The sequence below is a fragment of the Embiotoca jacksoni genome, unplaced genomic scaffold, assembly GCF_022577435.1.
Source record: "Embiotoca jacksoni isolate LCO1_2020_lvr unplaced genomic scaffold, fEmbJac1.0.p SCAF_12, whole genome shotgun sequence".
Taxonomy (NCBI): domain Eukaryota; kingdom Metazoa; phylum Chordata; class Actinopteri; family Embiotocidae; genus Embiotoca; species Embiotoca jacksoni.
This window is the reverse complement of record NW_027185252.1, coordinates 16,640,083-16,655,451: the sequence shown is the minus strand read 5'-3', so window position 1 is coordinate 16,655,451 and position 15,369 is coordinate 16,640,083. Positions and strand designations below refer to the sequence as shown.

Here is a 15,369-nt window from a genome sequence, read left to right as displayed (position 1 = left end):
TATGGTCATTTCTGGTGAGTGCAGAACAGCAGTGTGCGAGTTGAGATGACATTACAGCGTTGAAATTCAAGAACTGCACAATTAAGGTACACGTATGGAAGTATGTGATTTGAGACACAGTATATCTGTATTTCACAGAATACAAAGTTTTTACATCTCTTGTCTTGTGAGATATTTCCGCACTGCATACTGGGTATGCTCTGTGGGCAGACGCCTTATCGTCTCTTCTAGACTTTCCACATATTTCCATACTGATTGGATCACACTCCGTGGAGAAGATGACGTCAAAGCCTAAAACGTAAGAATGTGTCGACAGTGTTTTTGCAATTATTCTCACTCGCAGAAGGGGAAGACAAAAGTTCGGCACTGATGCTTTAAATCATTCACGTTAAAATTACCTTTAGCCATAATTCCTGAGGGGAAAATGTCAAAACAAAAAAAATCTAATGTAACTAACGATTAAACATTCAGAAGATTGTATTTAAAAAGAGTAACACGACAGGACGGCACTTCACCCTCAAAGTAGCATTTATTTAAATGGCTGTACTTTGTTTTTAATTTGTGGATTGTTTAAGGCATACAGCCAAGAAAATCCACTCGGCATCCAAAGCAAACGCTTCACACTGCTCTCAGTCGAATGTCTCAACAGAAAGTCTGTCAAACGTAAAGAGAGTTGGTTTACATGGTTTAGAGTTGTACATTGAATGGCCAGAGGGTGGGACACAACATCGTTAACTCCAGTAAAATACAGCGTGACGTCTCCACGCAGAGACGACTACCAGAGTGCAGCTTAAAATGTTGCGGTTCTGTTGAAACCCTGTCAGATTTAAATCAGTGTTGGGATTGCATCATATTTCGAGGCGTTTGATCAATTTGTCAACTAGTATAAACATAACAAACATCTCACTATTACGTTACAGTAGATTATAAGCTTCGCAAAGGTAGTGTGTCTGCCTTTCACTGTATCTTAGAGGAGTTTATGGTGGTCTATGCAAGCCCCTGTACTGAATATACCAGTAGTTTGCTTCATCATACTTGTTATATCCAAACATGAATAAAAGCGTATCTACAAGAGCAATATCAAATGTGAATCGGCTTGTAATAATACTGTGACGGCAAGAAAAAAGCTGTTAAATCAACATGAATGTGGAAGTCTAGACATCCATCTCGATCTTTTCTATTGTCGTGTGGCCTCCTCTTCCCAACCAGTGTTCAGTTCTTACAGCAGAGTTCAGACTGAGAAGTCTGCAAAACAAAACATTTGGGAACGTGGCTGCCATCAACAGTCTAAACACGGAGTTCGAGGCATCTCTGAGTACGATCAGGCAAGATTAAAGCCCTGATTGTGATCTATTGCCTGTAAGAGCTTCTCACGGAGTGTTTCTCGACTCGTGTACTTGGGCAGGTCGAGCAGGTTGAAGCAGGTGTGGGCGACGGGTAAGTAATGCTCGCCGCCGCCGGTAGGCTGGATCACCAGTTTCAGGTTTTTCATGCCCAGGATGGGTATGCGGTCGCTTCCTGTGAGGAACACTGCAGGGACGAGAGATGTAGTTTCAGTCTATCAGCGCAACACAAAACATGTAAATTCATCTTCCTGAAACAACAAACCGTTCTGGTAAACTTACATACAAGGTGCGATCAAAAGGTTCCGACACTGAACCTTTAACAACCAAAGACTACCGGATTTAAATCTGGCTTAAAAGTAATCCCCATCTGCAGCAGTACACCCCTCCCAGCACGCCTGCCTTGCTTCAAACAATCCCTGGAAGTCCTGTTCTGTTGGCACGTCAGACACCATCTGACATTTGTCCTGGATTTCCTCCCACGTGTCAAAACGCCAATCTTTCATCTTAAGCTTCAAATGAGGGAAAGAAGGAAGTTGCACAGAGCCAAATCCAGCAAGGACGTGTGGTGGGAAGCGATGATGGGTTTGTTAGGGGTGAGGAAAAATACCCCCCAAAAAACAGCAGGCCCGCTGTCATGTTGGACAACCCTAGTGCCATCAAGTTCAGGGCGTTTTCTCTCAGAACATCACAGCAGAACTAAATGTTGACAGTCTGACCGTCGGGGAAGAATTCACGATGCACAACCCCGCGAATGTCAAAGAAAGCCCACCCGGTCGCACTCCTGACCTGACCGGCCCTCTTTGGTCTTCAACAACGACGATCTGCCCCTCGTGACACATTAATGACACTCGGGACACCTAACCGGCCCACGTCTTCATTACTGTGGGCTTTCTGAAGCATTTCAAGGGTCTCTGTTGCAGATTGACACAAAATGTGATGTGTGCTCTCTGGAAAGTGTGTATTTGTGATTTCACCACAGACCTGGAACTAGAGCAGTGATCAAAAACAGGTGCAACACAAGTGCAGATGTTTATCAAATGACAAAACTTTGAATTCATACTCACGAAAGTTATTTCTCCATTTGCGCACAACAGAAACAGTCTCAGAACGTTTTGATTGCACCTCGTACATCATGCGTGTTTGGCAGCACTTACAGAGAAACTGTTTCTTCTTCTCCAACGGGAGACTGTGGAACACGTCCCAGAAGAGCCTGATGGTGGGATGGTCCGCCCAGTAGTCCCTTTTGTATTCAGTACTCTGAGGGGGTACAAACAAGAAGTTTGACATTTCATCTTACGACTTATTAGGCTGACGAGTTGGTGAGATGACTCGTTTTCATTAATCACAAAACAAGACCTTCTCCAGCTCCGTCCAGTCGTAGTTGGTGTTGCCAATGACCATCGCTTGCAGTTCGTTTGGCTGAAACAGCTCCAACACTTTTCCACCACACACCTTGTGGAAGCCTGCATAGAAGCACTCGAACAGCGGGCCCACTGATGTGTTGAAAACGTAGTCTACGTAGGCGCTGACAAAGTCCTGCCTGGAGGGGGAAAGAAGTCATGAATATAAAAATAACATGTCAAATACATTCGAGTTAAGCGGACAATAAGGACGTTTTTCAGGATGAGTGAAAACAATTTCCACATCAAGGGTTCAGAACACTGAAACAGAGACTTGAAGGATTAGTTCAACAAGTTGTTTTCATGCTTCATCCGTTGACCAGGTGAAGCAAACCACACATCTCTTTACAAGTACAGAGCTTCAGAGATGCTGGTAGGTGAACTCTGAAAACTTTGGACAGTCAGGCTAGTCTCCCCATTTTTTCCGGTCTTTATGCTAAGCTAAGCACTTGTAGGCTAGAAAGTGGTATTCATCCTCTCGTTTCTGAAATGTCAAACTATTCCTTTAAACAACATCTGCAAATGGGAAGTTAACCGAGACCATTTTACCTGTTTGATTTGTTGACATTGATGTCTTCACCACAAGGTACCAGTTCTAAGACCTCTGTGGCACCATAGTTCTCCTCTGTGATCTGAAAAAACAAACATGGTTTGGATTTCGCTCAGATGATCGTTAGATAAAATTACAGAAATTGTTGATTGACAATCATCTCACTGTGAAATTCAAGCAGAAGATTTCCTCCAGGTCATCCTCTGTGTAGTCTAATAACTGCTGCAGACTCCTGATATAAGAGGACAGATTGTTTTGTATTATCTTTAGACATTTGTTGAGCCTCAACCTCTCAAAGAACCCTCCGCAGCATTAAGCTGTAGTTCAGACAACGCTGAGGGAAACGACCATTCTTAAACATGTTAAACGAAAACCTCGGGACTGTTCCTTGATCTGACCTTCCTACATCTGGCATCAGCTCTTTCAGGTCATCGAGTGTCGGCTTCCTCTTCAGAAGCTTCTTGTAGAGGGCCACGGGAAAGTTGAGCTCCACTATCGTGAGATTGTAGATAGCCAGACCACAGATGACCCCGATGAGGTTGAACAAGTCGATGTCCTCGAAGGTCTGCAACGGACAGTCGGTGGTTGTCAAAGCGTTTATGAAGGGCGGGTTCTCATGGGTCACATTCAGACCTGATTTAACGTGAACAGTTCATTTTACAACCACTTCATTGTCCTCATTGTTGTGGCTGGTTTCAATAGTACGAGTCTACGAAGGCGGATTGAGAAGGAAGTACCTTGTTTGAAAACCAGATGAGCCTCGACTCCTCGTGGTATCGAAACATCCCGTATTTGGGGTCCAGCAGCTCTTTCATGATCAGGAGGAAGAACTCCTTTCTCACGCCTCCTGCATCGACGGCCTCTTCTCCCACAAAGATCACCTTCCATGAACGTCACATGACAGTCAGGTTTGGGGTTGTAACACAAAGGCACTAAAACACTTGAGAGCTGCACACGGTCACGTCCTGTGGGTTCGTCACTGTTAGCGACTTCTTTCACGTACACGTCAGAGGTTTGACTCTTTCATGTTTAACTATTGATTTTAACCGTGTATACCTTCAGTGGTTTCTTGTAGTCAACGTTCTTGGACTTCCTGAGGACTTCCATGGTGTCTCCAACAATATTTTCCCTCCGAACGATGAGGATGAGGCACGGGTTGACAGACTCCACGGCTGGCAGGAACATGGAGCTGAAGTTTTGCATCTGCGCCTGATCCACTGCCATCTATTGATATAACAGGAGTCCAGTTAATGGTGGAATACTTCAGAGGAAAAAAAATAATGCAGTTACCATGGTCCCTAATCACTTGACTACACTTCTGTAGATGAAACTCCTTTAAGGCTTTGGTTTCTGCGTTCGCTGACTGATACAGACTTTGACATTATACAGTGTTCGACGCCTACCCGTCCCGAGCACGGCGGGTGGACGTAACGCAAGATTCCTGGAGAATTTGGAACTTTCCACTGCATTTAGGCGCCATCAATCAAAGCACCTCCAAAGTGCAGCAGCGACTCCATTGTTTCCGGGCCGTATGTGATGCATATTCTCCCCTCATCGTGGTGGATGTGGAGGCCTACGGTCACGAGAGTGATGGTGCTCATGGAGAGTGCTTTCGCCAGAAGTTTAACACCATCTGTGTGTCATTGTACTCTTTAAATGATGAAATAAAATCAAGCCTCTCCTCAAAACTCCTGAGAAAATAAACATCCATTTTGTTTTCCTAGTGCATGTGCACACTCTGTGGCCTCACACACGTTACGCTGGGCACAGAAATCTACATCTTGTGGACTCTCGAAAACTTGAGAGATGACGAAAATGTATGTCACACGGACCCTTACAGACCTGGAAAGCAAGAATGAGCCTTTACACTGTGACACCGGTTGATTGGTGGAAAAAGCAATAAATAGGAAAAGAAACCTTCATGAATTGATTAACTTTATTTATATACATTACCTGCATTTGTATGACGGCATCAGTTTGAAGCAGTGTGGTCTTTGCTTGGGCATCAAATACAAACGGATACCTGCACAGAGTCACCACACCGTCGGGACCCTGAGGGTAAAGAGGCAGAAACAAATGGTTCATATCGGAGCCTAAACACAGACAGTGAAGTGAATCCCACAGCAGACTCACCAATGGGTACATCTGCCTCTGAATCCACGTGACGTAGTCATTTCTGATGTCTATCAGGTCGTCCAACTCGTGAATGTAGAACTTATCATACTGAATGATGTGTCCTGCTCTCTCACTCACCTGCAGCGACAGAAAATGGGTTTCAACAACAATCCTTTGAGGTTATTATGTACTGTTGGAACTTGTAACACAAATCCATGGATTGTTTGTTTCATTTCTCACCGTGTGCAGGATCTCCAGGAGTCGGAGCGATGTGTCCAGGAAACAGGTGAAAATTCTCTGCTCCACTGAAGGAATGCCCACCTTGTGCATCTGAAGCAGATACACCACCACTTCCTTGTACATCTCAACCAACCGCTGGAAGACTGGGGGCTCAAACGTAGACCACCAGTTTCCTGAATACAAGACCGTAACAAAAGAGGTGATTATCAACAATCAGATAAATGAAACTGTGAGGCATAAAGCGTAGAGAAACGTCATCTTACCGAGCACCTTCAATGGAGCCTCTTTCAGGCTGAGAAGACATTTGGCAAACGGAATAGTGATGGTCACGTAGTTGTTTCGGTCAGTGAACAGAGGGCATTCTGGGAGTGTGAGGTACAGTCGCAGAGCTTCGATGTCTGGAGGAGAGCTGGTTAGCCTGGGAATCAGGTGCTTCTCCAGACTGGCAGCAATCTGAGGCAGACAGAGGGAAGCACACGGGTGTGTTATGATTAATGTAATAATCTGTAAGTGCTTCTCACCAGTAGCTTGTTTCATAAGCAGTGTGTTGGTAAGGTGTGAGGTGAAACAACATGGAGGTGGGACAAGGTGCTAAAAATGGCAGAGGCTGGAACAGTCGTAATCCATCACTGAAGACAATCACACGACATCCAAATTTAAATTAAATCCCACTGCGTAGCCAATCACAATTATATGAAAGCCAAAGGACAGCAGTGGCGATCAGGTGAGCCCAGTTCAGAAAGACGATGAAGATTAGTAAAACCGGATTTTTTTTTTTTGATTAAAATTTTATGGAATTTATCAAAGCCAATAAGACATTAAGGAAAAAAAAAATCAAGTTCCCTAAAACAAGTGGCATGAAGATGAATGTGGCTTGGAGTATTAATTGAGAATTTATGTCAGAGTAGGCACTAATCAACACAATGCTACTTTTTCACCTAGAAATAATACGCGCTCCCTCAGCAAGAGGAACATGTGCAGACTTCTGTTATGTATATTTACAGCAAACAATAAATCACATTAGTAAACCTCTGTATAATTGTTGCAGTAAACTAGTGAGAAAGCAGCAACATAATACATGTAAATGTCATTTTTGTGGCCACTGACCTGCTGAGCGATCTCGGGGTGATCTTGTTGGATTATTCTGTGGAACAGTAGGCGAGCCATGTTCATGTCCACCCCTGAACATTTGCTGCTGGTACTGTAGTGGCCTGGATGACTGCGTAAAAGAAACAAGACACTTAATGTGAGATCACCCAGGGAGCAAAAAGTCATAAAAACACCACCGCTGATAACATCTCCGAACCAGAGTTGAATCAACATCTCTCCAACAGCATCAACAAAGACTAAACTTCATAAAGTCCCCAGAGGTTTGGTGTAATGCACAGCTGTTATAAAAAAAAATTACATGGATTTCAAAATCGCAGAAAAAGGTAATTACAAAGAATGTAAAAAAAGAAACCAAACAAGCTAAACCCGACCCGAGTGTACATCTCATACTCCGACGTTACTAGCAAATGGTAAGACTTTCTCTGTTTAGACATGTATCAGTTAAGGGCTGAATAGTGAGTGAATAAAACATTTAAATACAGGGAAGAAAACCTTGACATTAACAAAAAGAAATAGTCAAAAGCAATAAAAAATAAGACTTTTGGATCAGACTATAGGTGAAAATAGATTTGATCTAACATGCGATTACCTCGTTGACAGGAAAGATCCATTGAGGCAGCTTGCTGAGGAGAACACGAGGTCAATCTCACTAAAGGAACCATGAAAGGAAAGTTATAGGTAGACTACTTTTCACAACCACACATCCATAAAAGAACTTCTAGAATCAGGGCAACTTGTTCAATTGTAAAAATAAATGTCTGAAGTGGAATAAAACCAGTAGTAACACCAATATGTGAAAGTTCTTCTGAGGAGACTTTACTTGGAGATTTCTAGCGGTAATCTTCCTGGTGCGTGGTTCAACCATCTTTGTATGATGTCCCCTTTCAAGGAGCAAATCCTTCTCTGAGGATCATGTATGCTCACGTCCTCTAGGTCCTGGAGGTTCTACAACCACGAGAAAAATGTCAAGGTTAAATAAAGAAAAGTATGTAAAAGTTAAGAGGAAGACAAAGTCCGGTCCACTTTGTTGCATCCTTCAGGTGGTACTTACTGTAAATCCAACCAAATTGAATCACAAAGAAAAAGTTGCTTCTAAAAACAAAATGATCAGTACCACTGTGAGAAAGGACATCTTCAGGCAACAAAACATACTGATTCAGCGCAGTACAACAAATATTTAAAGTCTTTATACATACGGCAACATGATTATAAACAACCCCAACGTGTATCTACCATTCAGATCGGGAAAACGCAGTCTGCTTTAATTTGTTTGGGAAATAAATGATGCTAATTTGAAAATGTCTTTGTATGGCGCTTAAAAAAAAAAGTGACATGCACAGAGATACAATTCCTACGACTCAACCTGACCGAGCGCTCAACATGCAAGAAGCTCTTCATTAAAACTTACATTGGCAGTACAATAGTGGGCGAAGCTCTGATCTCCTCCGGCATAAATCCTCTTGACAAAACAGCTCTGCACTGGGTCTGCAATGTAATGTCATAAAGGCAGGAAAACATACATTTGTGATGTAATTAAATGGCATACACAAACTAAAGTATAACAGCAAAAGCTCCATCAAGTATTATGTTGGAAATTATATGATATCCAATGACCCGTTGTAATTTAACTATTGCTCCTACTTCTGGTCCCAAAACTGATATAATAGCGTTGTTTCCACCTCAGAAAGCGCTTACTGCAGCTTTATTTCTTGTGCCTCACCTGTGTCTGTTGGGGCGTTGGAGGCTACCCAGGGGCCTTTGACAGGCGCAGGGCTTTTTCTGTTGCAAGTGAAGCGCGTACCAAGCTGCCCGTTACCTCCGAGCCCAAATGAATCCATCTTTCCAGAGGCGGGTGTGAAAGCCAGCGTGTGCTGCCTTTTAATAGCACAGCCATTTGAAAAATGTTTAGTTGTTTTGTGAAATCCATTTATACCGATTATTAAATATTACACGGGGGTAAAAAAAAAAATGCATGCATGTGTAAAAAATAACAGTAAATTTGACCTTCCACATGCAATCTGCGTGACTACATTTCCCATGAGCTCGAACACTTTCCTTGGGTTGATTTCATGGTTTGTGGAGTTATGCCCAAGTTGTCCGTATCCTCCTGCTCCGAATGTAAACACGCCTCCTTCCTGTAAAATCAGCAGCAGCGGTTATTCTGACCTTCAAAAGCATTTGGAGAGCGTAAAGCCAAAACATTAGCAAACGCCACTGAACACATGGTGAACACAAACATTGAGATTTGCTGTTTATGTTAGTGTTTTCAATCCAGGTTTTACCGATAGGAAATCCTACATGCCGTCTGGAATACGTTTAAAGCTGAATGTCTGAGGGCTACTTAAAACAATATTATTAACCAGTTTAATTACGGAGTTATAGAATAATTTGCAAGAGAGGATTAAAAGCGATGTCGAGATGAATAGCGGCTGTAAATGTGACGTAGAACATTAAACATTCCAGTAGAGCGAAGTTTGAAGGGCTGCCTCGTAGTCTGATCTTCTGCATTTAGACCAGTTACCATGAAAGCTGATTAGACATTCACCTTCATTTGTTTGTTCACTTTAATCTTTATTTCCAAAATAGTGCTCTGGACATCTTAATACAACTGGAACTGTTTAAATCCTGGTTGAATTTCCAAAGCTTTATAGTCTATTGTAGAGTTGTAGTTTGAAGTTTACATACACTCATGTACACAGATGTCATGACAATATTGAGCTTCCAGTGATTTCTTTCTCTAGAGCAGAATGATTGTTTAATATAAATCTTTAATCGAAAAAAACAAGAATTTGGGACGCAAGTTATTTTCTATTTTGGATTTTCTGATACGGCCATTGTGGTTACGTATATGATTGGTGTATGTAAACTTCTGACCACAACTGCATCAGTGTTAAGACGAGTCCTAATGCCCCCATGTCAATGATAAAGCTAGCCAATCAATAAACAGGATTTCAAAAGTGCAAAAATAAGACCCAGGCTGTAAATATAATAATCCACCATCAGTAATCACAAACCACAACGCCGCAGACTCAGATCAACATCTTTCACACACAACTCTGCAAATTCAAGCAGAAAGTATATAACTTAACTTAGTCAGTGCTGCAGTGTGATCTTCTCCACAGGAGATGTAAATCACTCTTTGCGATCTGAGGGACTTCAAGAGGGCTGGGAAACCCCGATCTACGAAAGACCTCCAGAAAGTTAATTTCGGGCTCGAATGCTCACACGTAGTTTCGTATTCCTAACACCCACCATTGCTGTCATTGAGACCTAGTTGACCGAACTTGTTGCGCCCCCAACCGAACACTGCTCCTGAGAGAGTGAGGGCAAAGCTGTGAGCACCACCTGCCGATATCTGAGCAAAAGGAATACCCTGCAGAGACTGAATGATCTGCGGCGTAGATATGCTTTGTCCGCTTTTTCCTAGCCCGAGTTGACCGTATCGATTCTGGCCCCAGGAGAAGACTTGGCCACCTACGTCAAAACACAGGAATAATATACGCAGCTTAACGTGAGGAAAACGTAATAAACCGAATCCATAAATGTGCATTATGTGGGTACAAGCCATCCTCACCTCTTGAAAGTGCATGGGAGTGCCAATAACCACAGGCTACCTGAGCGATTTGTACATCTGACAAACTCTTGATGTTTCTGGCACGTTTACAGGGAGAAAAACAGCATCAAACAAATCACATGACCTGCACAAGAACCTCATTAAGACAGTCGGACGATGGGTTGGACGTTTTGAAATAGTGCGTTGGGGAAAACGTGCATTTTGTGTGTGTGTGTGTGTGTGTGTGTTAATGGGTAAATATGTAAAAATGAGTTGTTGAACTTGCCTAGGCACTCGAACACATTCCTCAAAGTTGTTTAAGCCCAGTTGTCCATCTGAACCCAGACCCCATGAGAAAACCTGCCCTTTGTCATTCAGGGCATGTGTGTGGGACTCTCCACAAGACAACGCCACTATGATCTGTGCATCCAAGGCCACGACCTGTTCTGATAGATGATGACACACACACACACACACACACACACGCACACGCGCGCACGTGTTTACATCGTGAGCGATTTTGACGTCATTACAAAACCAGAAGATAAATCCAACCAACCTGGTTTCTTCCTGGACTTCTCGTGTCCCAGCTGCCCGAGGTCGTTGCAGCCACAGGTGTACACCGTCCCGTCCTCCAGCAGGAAAGCCGTGTGTCTGCGGCCACACCCCACGTCACACACTCGCTTCCCGTGGAAGAATTCACATTTCCGCGGCTCGACCACGATCTCGTCATCGATCCCACCCAAGCCCAGCTGTCCGTAGGAAACATTTCCCCAGCACAGCATCGTCGCTCTCTCTCCCCCTTTTGGCTGAAACGCGCCAGCGGGATCCTCCACGTCTCTGTGAAAAGACACTCGGGCTAACAGCGGAGCGCGTTCACGTCCACGTCCTCCATAGTTTGAGTCGGACACTTCAGCTGGTTGTCAGCCTAGCAAGGCAGCCAAATAACGGCGTGGCTGAACGACACCGCCGAGACACAAAACAGACGCGTACGGTCGGGTGACGTCATGTCTTCAGCACGACGGTACACCGAACTCCCGCCCGACCCGGTAACGCGCCAACATATTATCCCGGTAAGCTCCGGTTAAATCTAGGTTGGGAACGGCGGCGGGTGAAATACGTTAGGTTAGCGGAAATAAACCCAACAGCACCACTTCCGGTTTGGATTTCCAAATTAAAGCGCGCGTCCTAAACCTGGTTTGAATAAAACGCGAGCTTTCAAATGAATTATCATGATCATGACGTCACATAATAAATTGCCGCACTTGTCCTGAAATGTATTACGAATGTGTTGTAGTTATAGAAACCGGAAGTAGTGCTCTTATTCTGACAGCTGGCGAGTCTGTGCACGTCCCGTCACCGTGAAGACAACAAGCGAGTCGTGACTGATGCAACTTCACCGACGACATTTACAAGTGTTTAAAACGCTCATTATAATTATAATAACAATAGTTAGTGAAGGCGTGGCGGAGGGTTGAGTTACAGCGACGTTGGTGTCAACAAGCTGACGTTAATCGGCTCATCGTGCAGTTGAGAGTTTAAGTCGTTTATAGGTGACAGCAGAGTTAAATATCTCAATATCTGTCATCTCTTTCCGTTTTGATAAAGCAGTTAGTTTAACAAAGTTCAGAGAGAGACCGGTGTAAGTTGAGGTAAACGGCAACTCTTACCAAACCCGCCAGATCGGACACCGTTACTTGTCTTCCGGGGTTTGTCTCTCTGGGAGGACCGACTGTCAAAAACAAACACGACGGAACATTTTCACTTTTTTTATTTTTATTTTTTTTAAAGTTAAAAGACATCAGCTAGTTGTAAAAAAACAACAACAACAAAACAAAAAACCCTGCTGTCCAATGCCTCCACTCTCGGGCTCTGTCAACAACTTGTTTGTATATAATATATATAGATATATATACTGTACTGTATATATATATATTGACTGTGTTTCTTGGTTTGTTTGTATATAATATATATAGATATATAATGTACTGTATATACACTGCATTTTATATTTTTTTGTTTTATATTGTATATTTTTACTGCTATTTTATTGCTTTTCTATTATTCTATTCTATTCTATTATTTTATTCTATTATTTCTATTATTATCTTATTGCTTCCTGTATGCTGCTGTAGCGAAAAAAAATTCCCCTCGGGGATTAATAAAGTAAATACCTACCTACCTACCAACTCCTGTCCCGTCTGCTTCAGAAACACCTCCAGTCAGCTGGACTGAACATCCTCCAGTGATTTTAGAAATAAAAGCTGTTTTCTAGTAGCGGAGCGACAAAAAGCGCGCAAGATATGAATTCCGGTTTGTTTAAACACGGTGTGATCTCACAAACCTTATTTAAAGAAGAACACCGTGGATGTTAAGTGCAGCGTGTACGCGAAACCGCGCTGAACTTTACTTTGAAAGGCCTTAACCGGAAGTTTTGCGATGTTTGTTGACGCTTTTCTTCACGGAGATGACGAAATGTCGCGAAGCATCTGTAACGTCCTGGATGGGGCGCACGCGCGCGCATGCGTGTCCCATCAGCAATGCACGTGCACGGTGCGTGTTCTTGAAAGTGAAAAGTGCGAGAGTGGCCTATAATCTCAACCACTTTACTAAAACACATAAAGTGAATGTCTACTAAATAAACAAGAAAAACTGTTACAGATGTAAAAACATGTAATATATACAGCCACATGTGAGTATATATAGATAGAGTTAGATATGAGGTACTATAATAAAAAATAAAAAAATTGCGAATATTTTTATATATCCATTAAAATCATGTATCTAATTCAATTTGTTCATCGTATGCAATAATGAGTCTAGAGGGAACCAGAACTCATCGGTTGGAATCTATTATTATCTTTGTTGTTGTTCTGAATTTGTACCCTCATGGTTGAAATGCACTTATTGTAAGTCGCTTTGGATAAAAGCGTCAGCTAAATGAAATGTAATGTTTTATATACAATTTATAGTCAAAAATAAATACTGGTGTTGGTGAGAGACGTAAACTAATAATGTAACATTACCATGTACAAAAGGTGCTTTGTTGTCATTTAACTTGAGGAAAAAAGCAATACAACAGTAAAACAAAACCAAACAAACAAACTCCATCACAGGAAAGTGTACAGAAGTGCTTTTAGAAAATTAAAGTAATTGTTATGCTGAAAATATGGCCTAGGCGAGTCTTACATAATCTTAAAATGTATAATTACATTGTTTATACCAATGCCTTAATATTCAAGAAGCAAGGTGATATTTAAACAGGTCATGGTCAATCAGTCAGTCAGATACTTTAATGGTTCCCAGTTGGTTTTGCAGCAGTGTAACACAAAATAAAAACACAAAAGCATAAACACTGGCAATATAAACTGTATTATTTCTTTTACTTTTTTTCCCCTCTTCCTTGTCTTTGTTTGCCGTATTGTACTAAAAAGTTTGAGGAATGATAAAACAATGAAACCACAAATACCACATATAAGTTGTAAGCTTCAGAGAAACATCAGTCAAGTAAAGAGATGGTGGAGGCGAAGGGAAAGACTTTGTATTTCTTAGTGTCGAACGTGAAGGTAAAACCTGAAACTCTGAATGGGGACATTAGGAGAAGAACTCCAACAGGTAACAGACATGTTGGGACCGATTCAATAAAAGATCCATAAAACTATGAGATCAGCGTCCTGTCAACATCAAACTTCATCAAACACAAACTACACTTCTGAGATTTCTGGTATAATATGTCGAAGTTACTGTCAAAGATTAGTTTATTGATTTGTACCTTATTTCACCAGCTGGCCATTTATCACATTTTGTCAGAGGTGGGATGGTGATAACAAAATCAATAAAAAAATGTCTTCGGTTTTTGTCACTAAAAAGGCTTCCTGACTCCAGTCTGGAAATATTGGACATTTCATCCCTGTGCATTGTGTCACAGTGAGAAATTCAACATGCAACCAATAAAACTGGATATAAAACTGGATGTCAAACCGGGTGAGTGAAGCTCTAGGATGTTAAAAGCAGATAAGAAAAGCTCACAAAGAACCAGTATCTCCCTTTTGATCACATTTGAAAGGATTTCATAACGAAAGCAGTCAGGACTGCGGGCATGTAATCAGTCATTGTAGATTATTTTCATGAAATGGAGCCGAGTTGTTCAGCGCCTATCAACAAGCAATCAATTGTATGTGGAGCTACATTGACATAGTTTTTATACAGTTTGGTAGACAATGACAACAGGTTAAATCATACATTTATTCTATTTTATAATCTTATTTTCACATTTTTTTAAAGTTATTGCAGGTGTCAGGTAAATGCAGCAGAATGGAAGTACAAAGTGACAGAAAATAAAAGTTTAAAATACTAAAAGAGCTTTACGCAAGTAATTTAGGAGTGAATTTATGTACTTAACGTTCAGCCAATTGTGCATCATAAAATCTGCTCACATTTGAAAAGCACACACACACACACTTGATTTTTGTCCCCAGAAAGGAGGTGAGTCCTCATAATGTGAGTTAGTAGAGACAGAATTATGTCCCCCACATGAGTAACACAAGTTGATACTGTCTTAATGATACTGTAAACAGTCCTTGGTAATCCAACATGAATCATTCTAACCTTAACACATTATTTCTAAGTGCTCAGATTCTTGCCAACTTCATGAACACACTTTAAAAATCCATCAGGTGTAAATGGTGGCTTATTAATTTGACTTTTTCCAAGTATTTCTCAATGCAAAGCCACACATCACAGGCCCGTCGTCACTCTTTGTCTTCTCTTATTGTTTGCAGGTGACGGTGCAGCAGAATAATTCTGATGAGCAAACTGCGTCTGAAAAGCAGTGATGACCCTCTTTGAGCAACAACTCAGACATTGACGTAGCAGCACATTTGTCTCGTGATCAACTTCTGTCAGGTGCAACACTCGTTGCTCCTTGAAAATGCCGTGCGTCCTGTCGTGCTGGTTCTGCCTGGGTGTTTCACATCATGACTTACGCACTGTGGTGTGATGTCCCAGAGCAGGAGGGACATATTTAGTCCACATTAGGTTACAAATCAAAGCACA

The 15,369-nt window shown here is 42.0% G+C and overlaps 1 protein-coding gene across 2 annotated transcripts; it reads right to left on the bottom strand.

Annotated features, from left to right (window-relative positions):
• Nucleotides 1-510: 510 nt before the first annotated feature.
• Nucleotides 511-11,935, bottom strand: herc4 (HECT and RLD domain containing E3 ubiquitin protein ligase 4). 2 transcript variants are annotated; one of them, XM_069145141.1, is made up of 24 exons: nt 10,874-11,932; nt 10,601-10,760; nt 10,336-10,412; nt 10,014-10,235; nt 9,851-9,941; nt 9,817; nt 8,766-8,896; nt 8,482-8,636; nt 8,170-8,246; nt 7,582-7,706; nt 7,351-7,410; nt 6,759-6,870; nt 5,915-6,104; nt 5,652-5,824; nt 5,430-5,549; nt 5,250-5,348; nt 4,353-4,520; nt 4,034-4,177; nt 3,695-3,861; nt 3,462-3,528; nt 3,296-3,378; nt 2,703-2,886; nt 2,501-2,603; nt 511-1,530 (listed from the first exon to the last, which is right to left on the bottom strand). In XM_069145141.1, exons 1-24 carry the CDS (start codon nt 11,097-11,099, stop codon nt 1,322-1,324), a joined length of 3,144 nt encoding a protein of 1,047 aa, XP_069001242.1. In that variant the 5' UTR covers nt 11,100-11,932; the 3' UTR covers nt 511-1,321. The 2 variants fall into 2 exon arrangements, with proteins under 2 accessions (XP_069001242.1, XP_069001241.1); XM_069145140.1 differs by having other exon boundaries at nt 5,250-5,549; nt 10,874-11,935.
• Between the last annotated feature and the right edge of the window lie 3,434 nt (nt 11,936-15,369).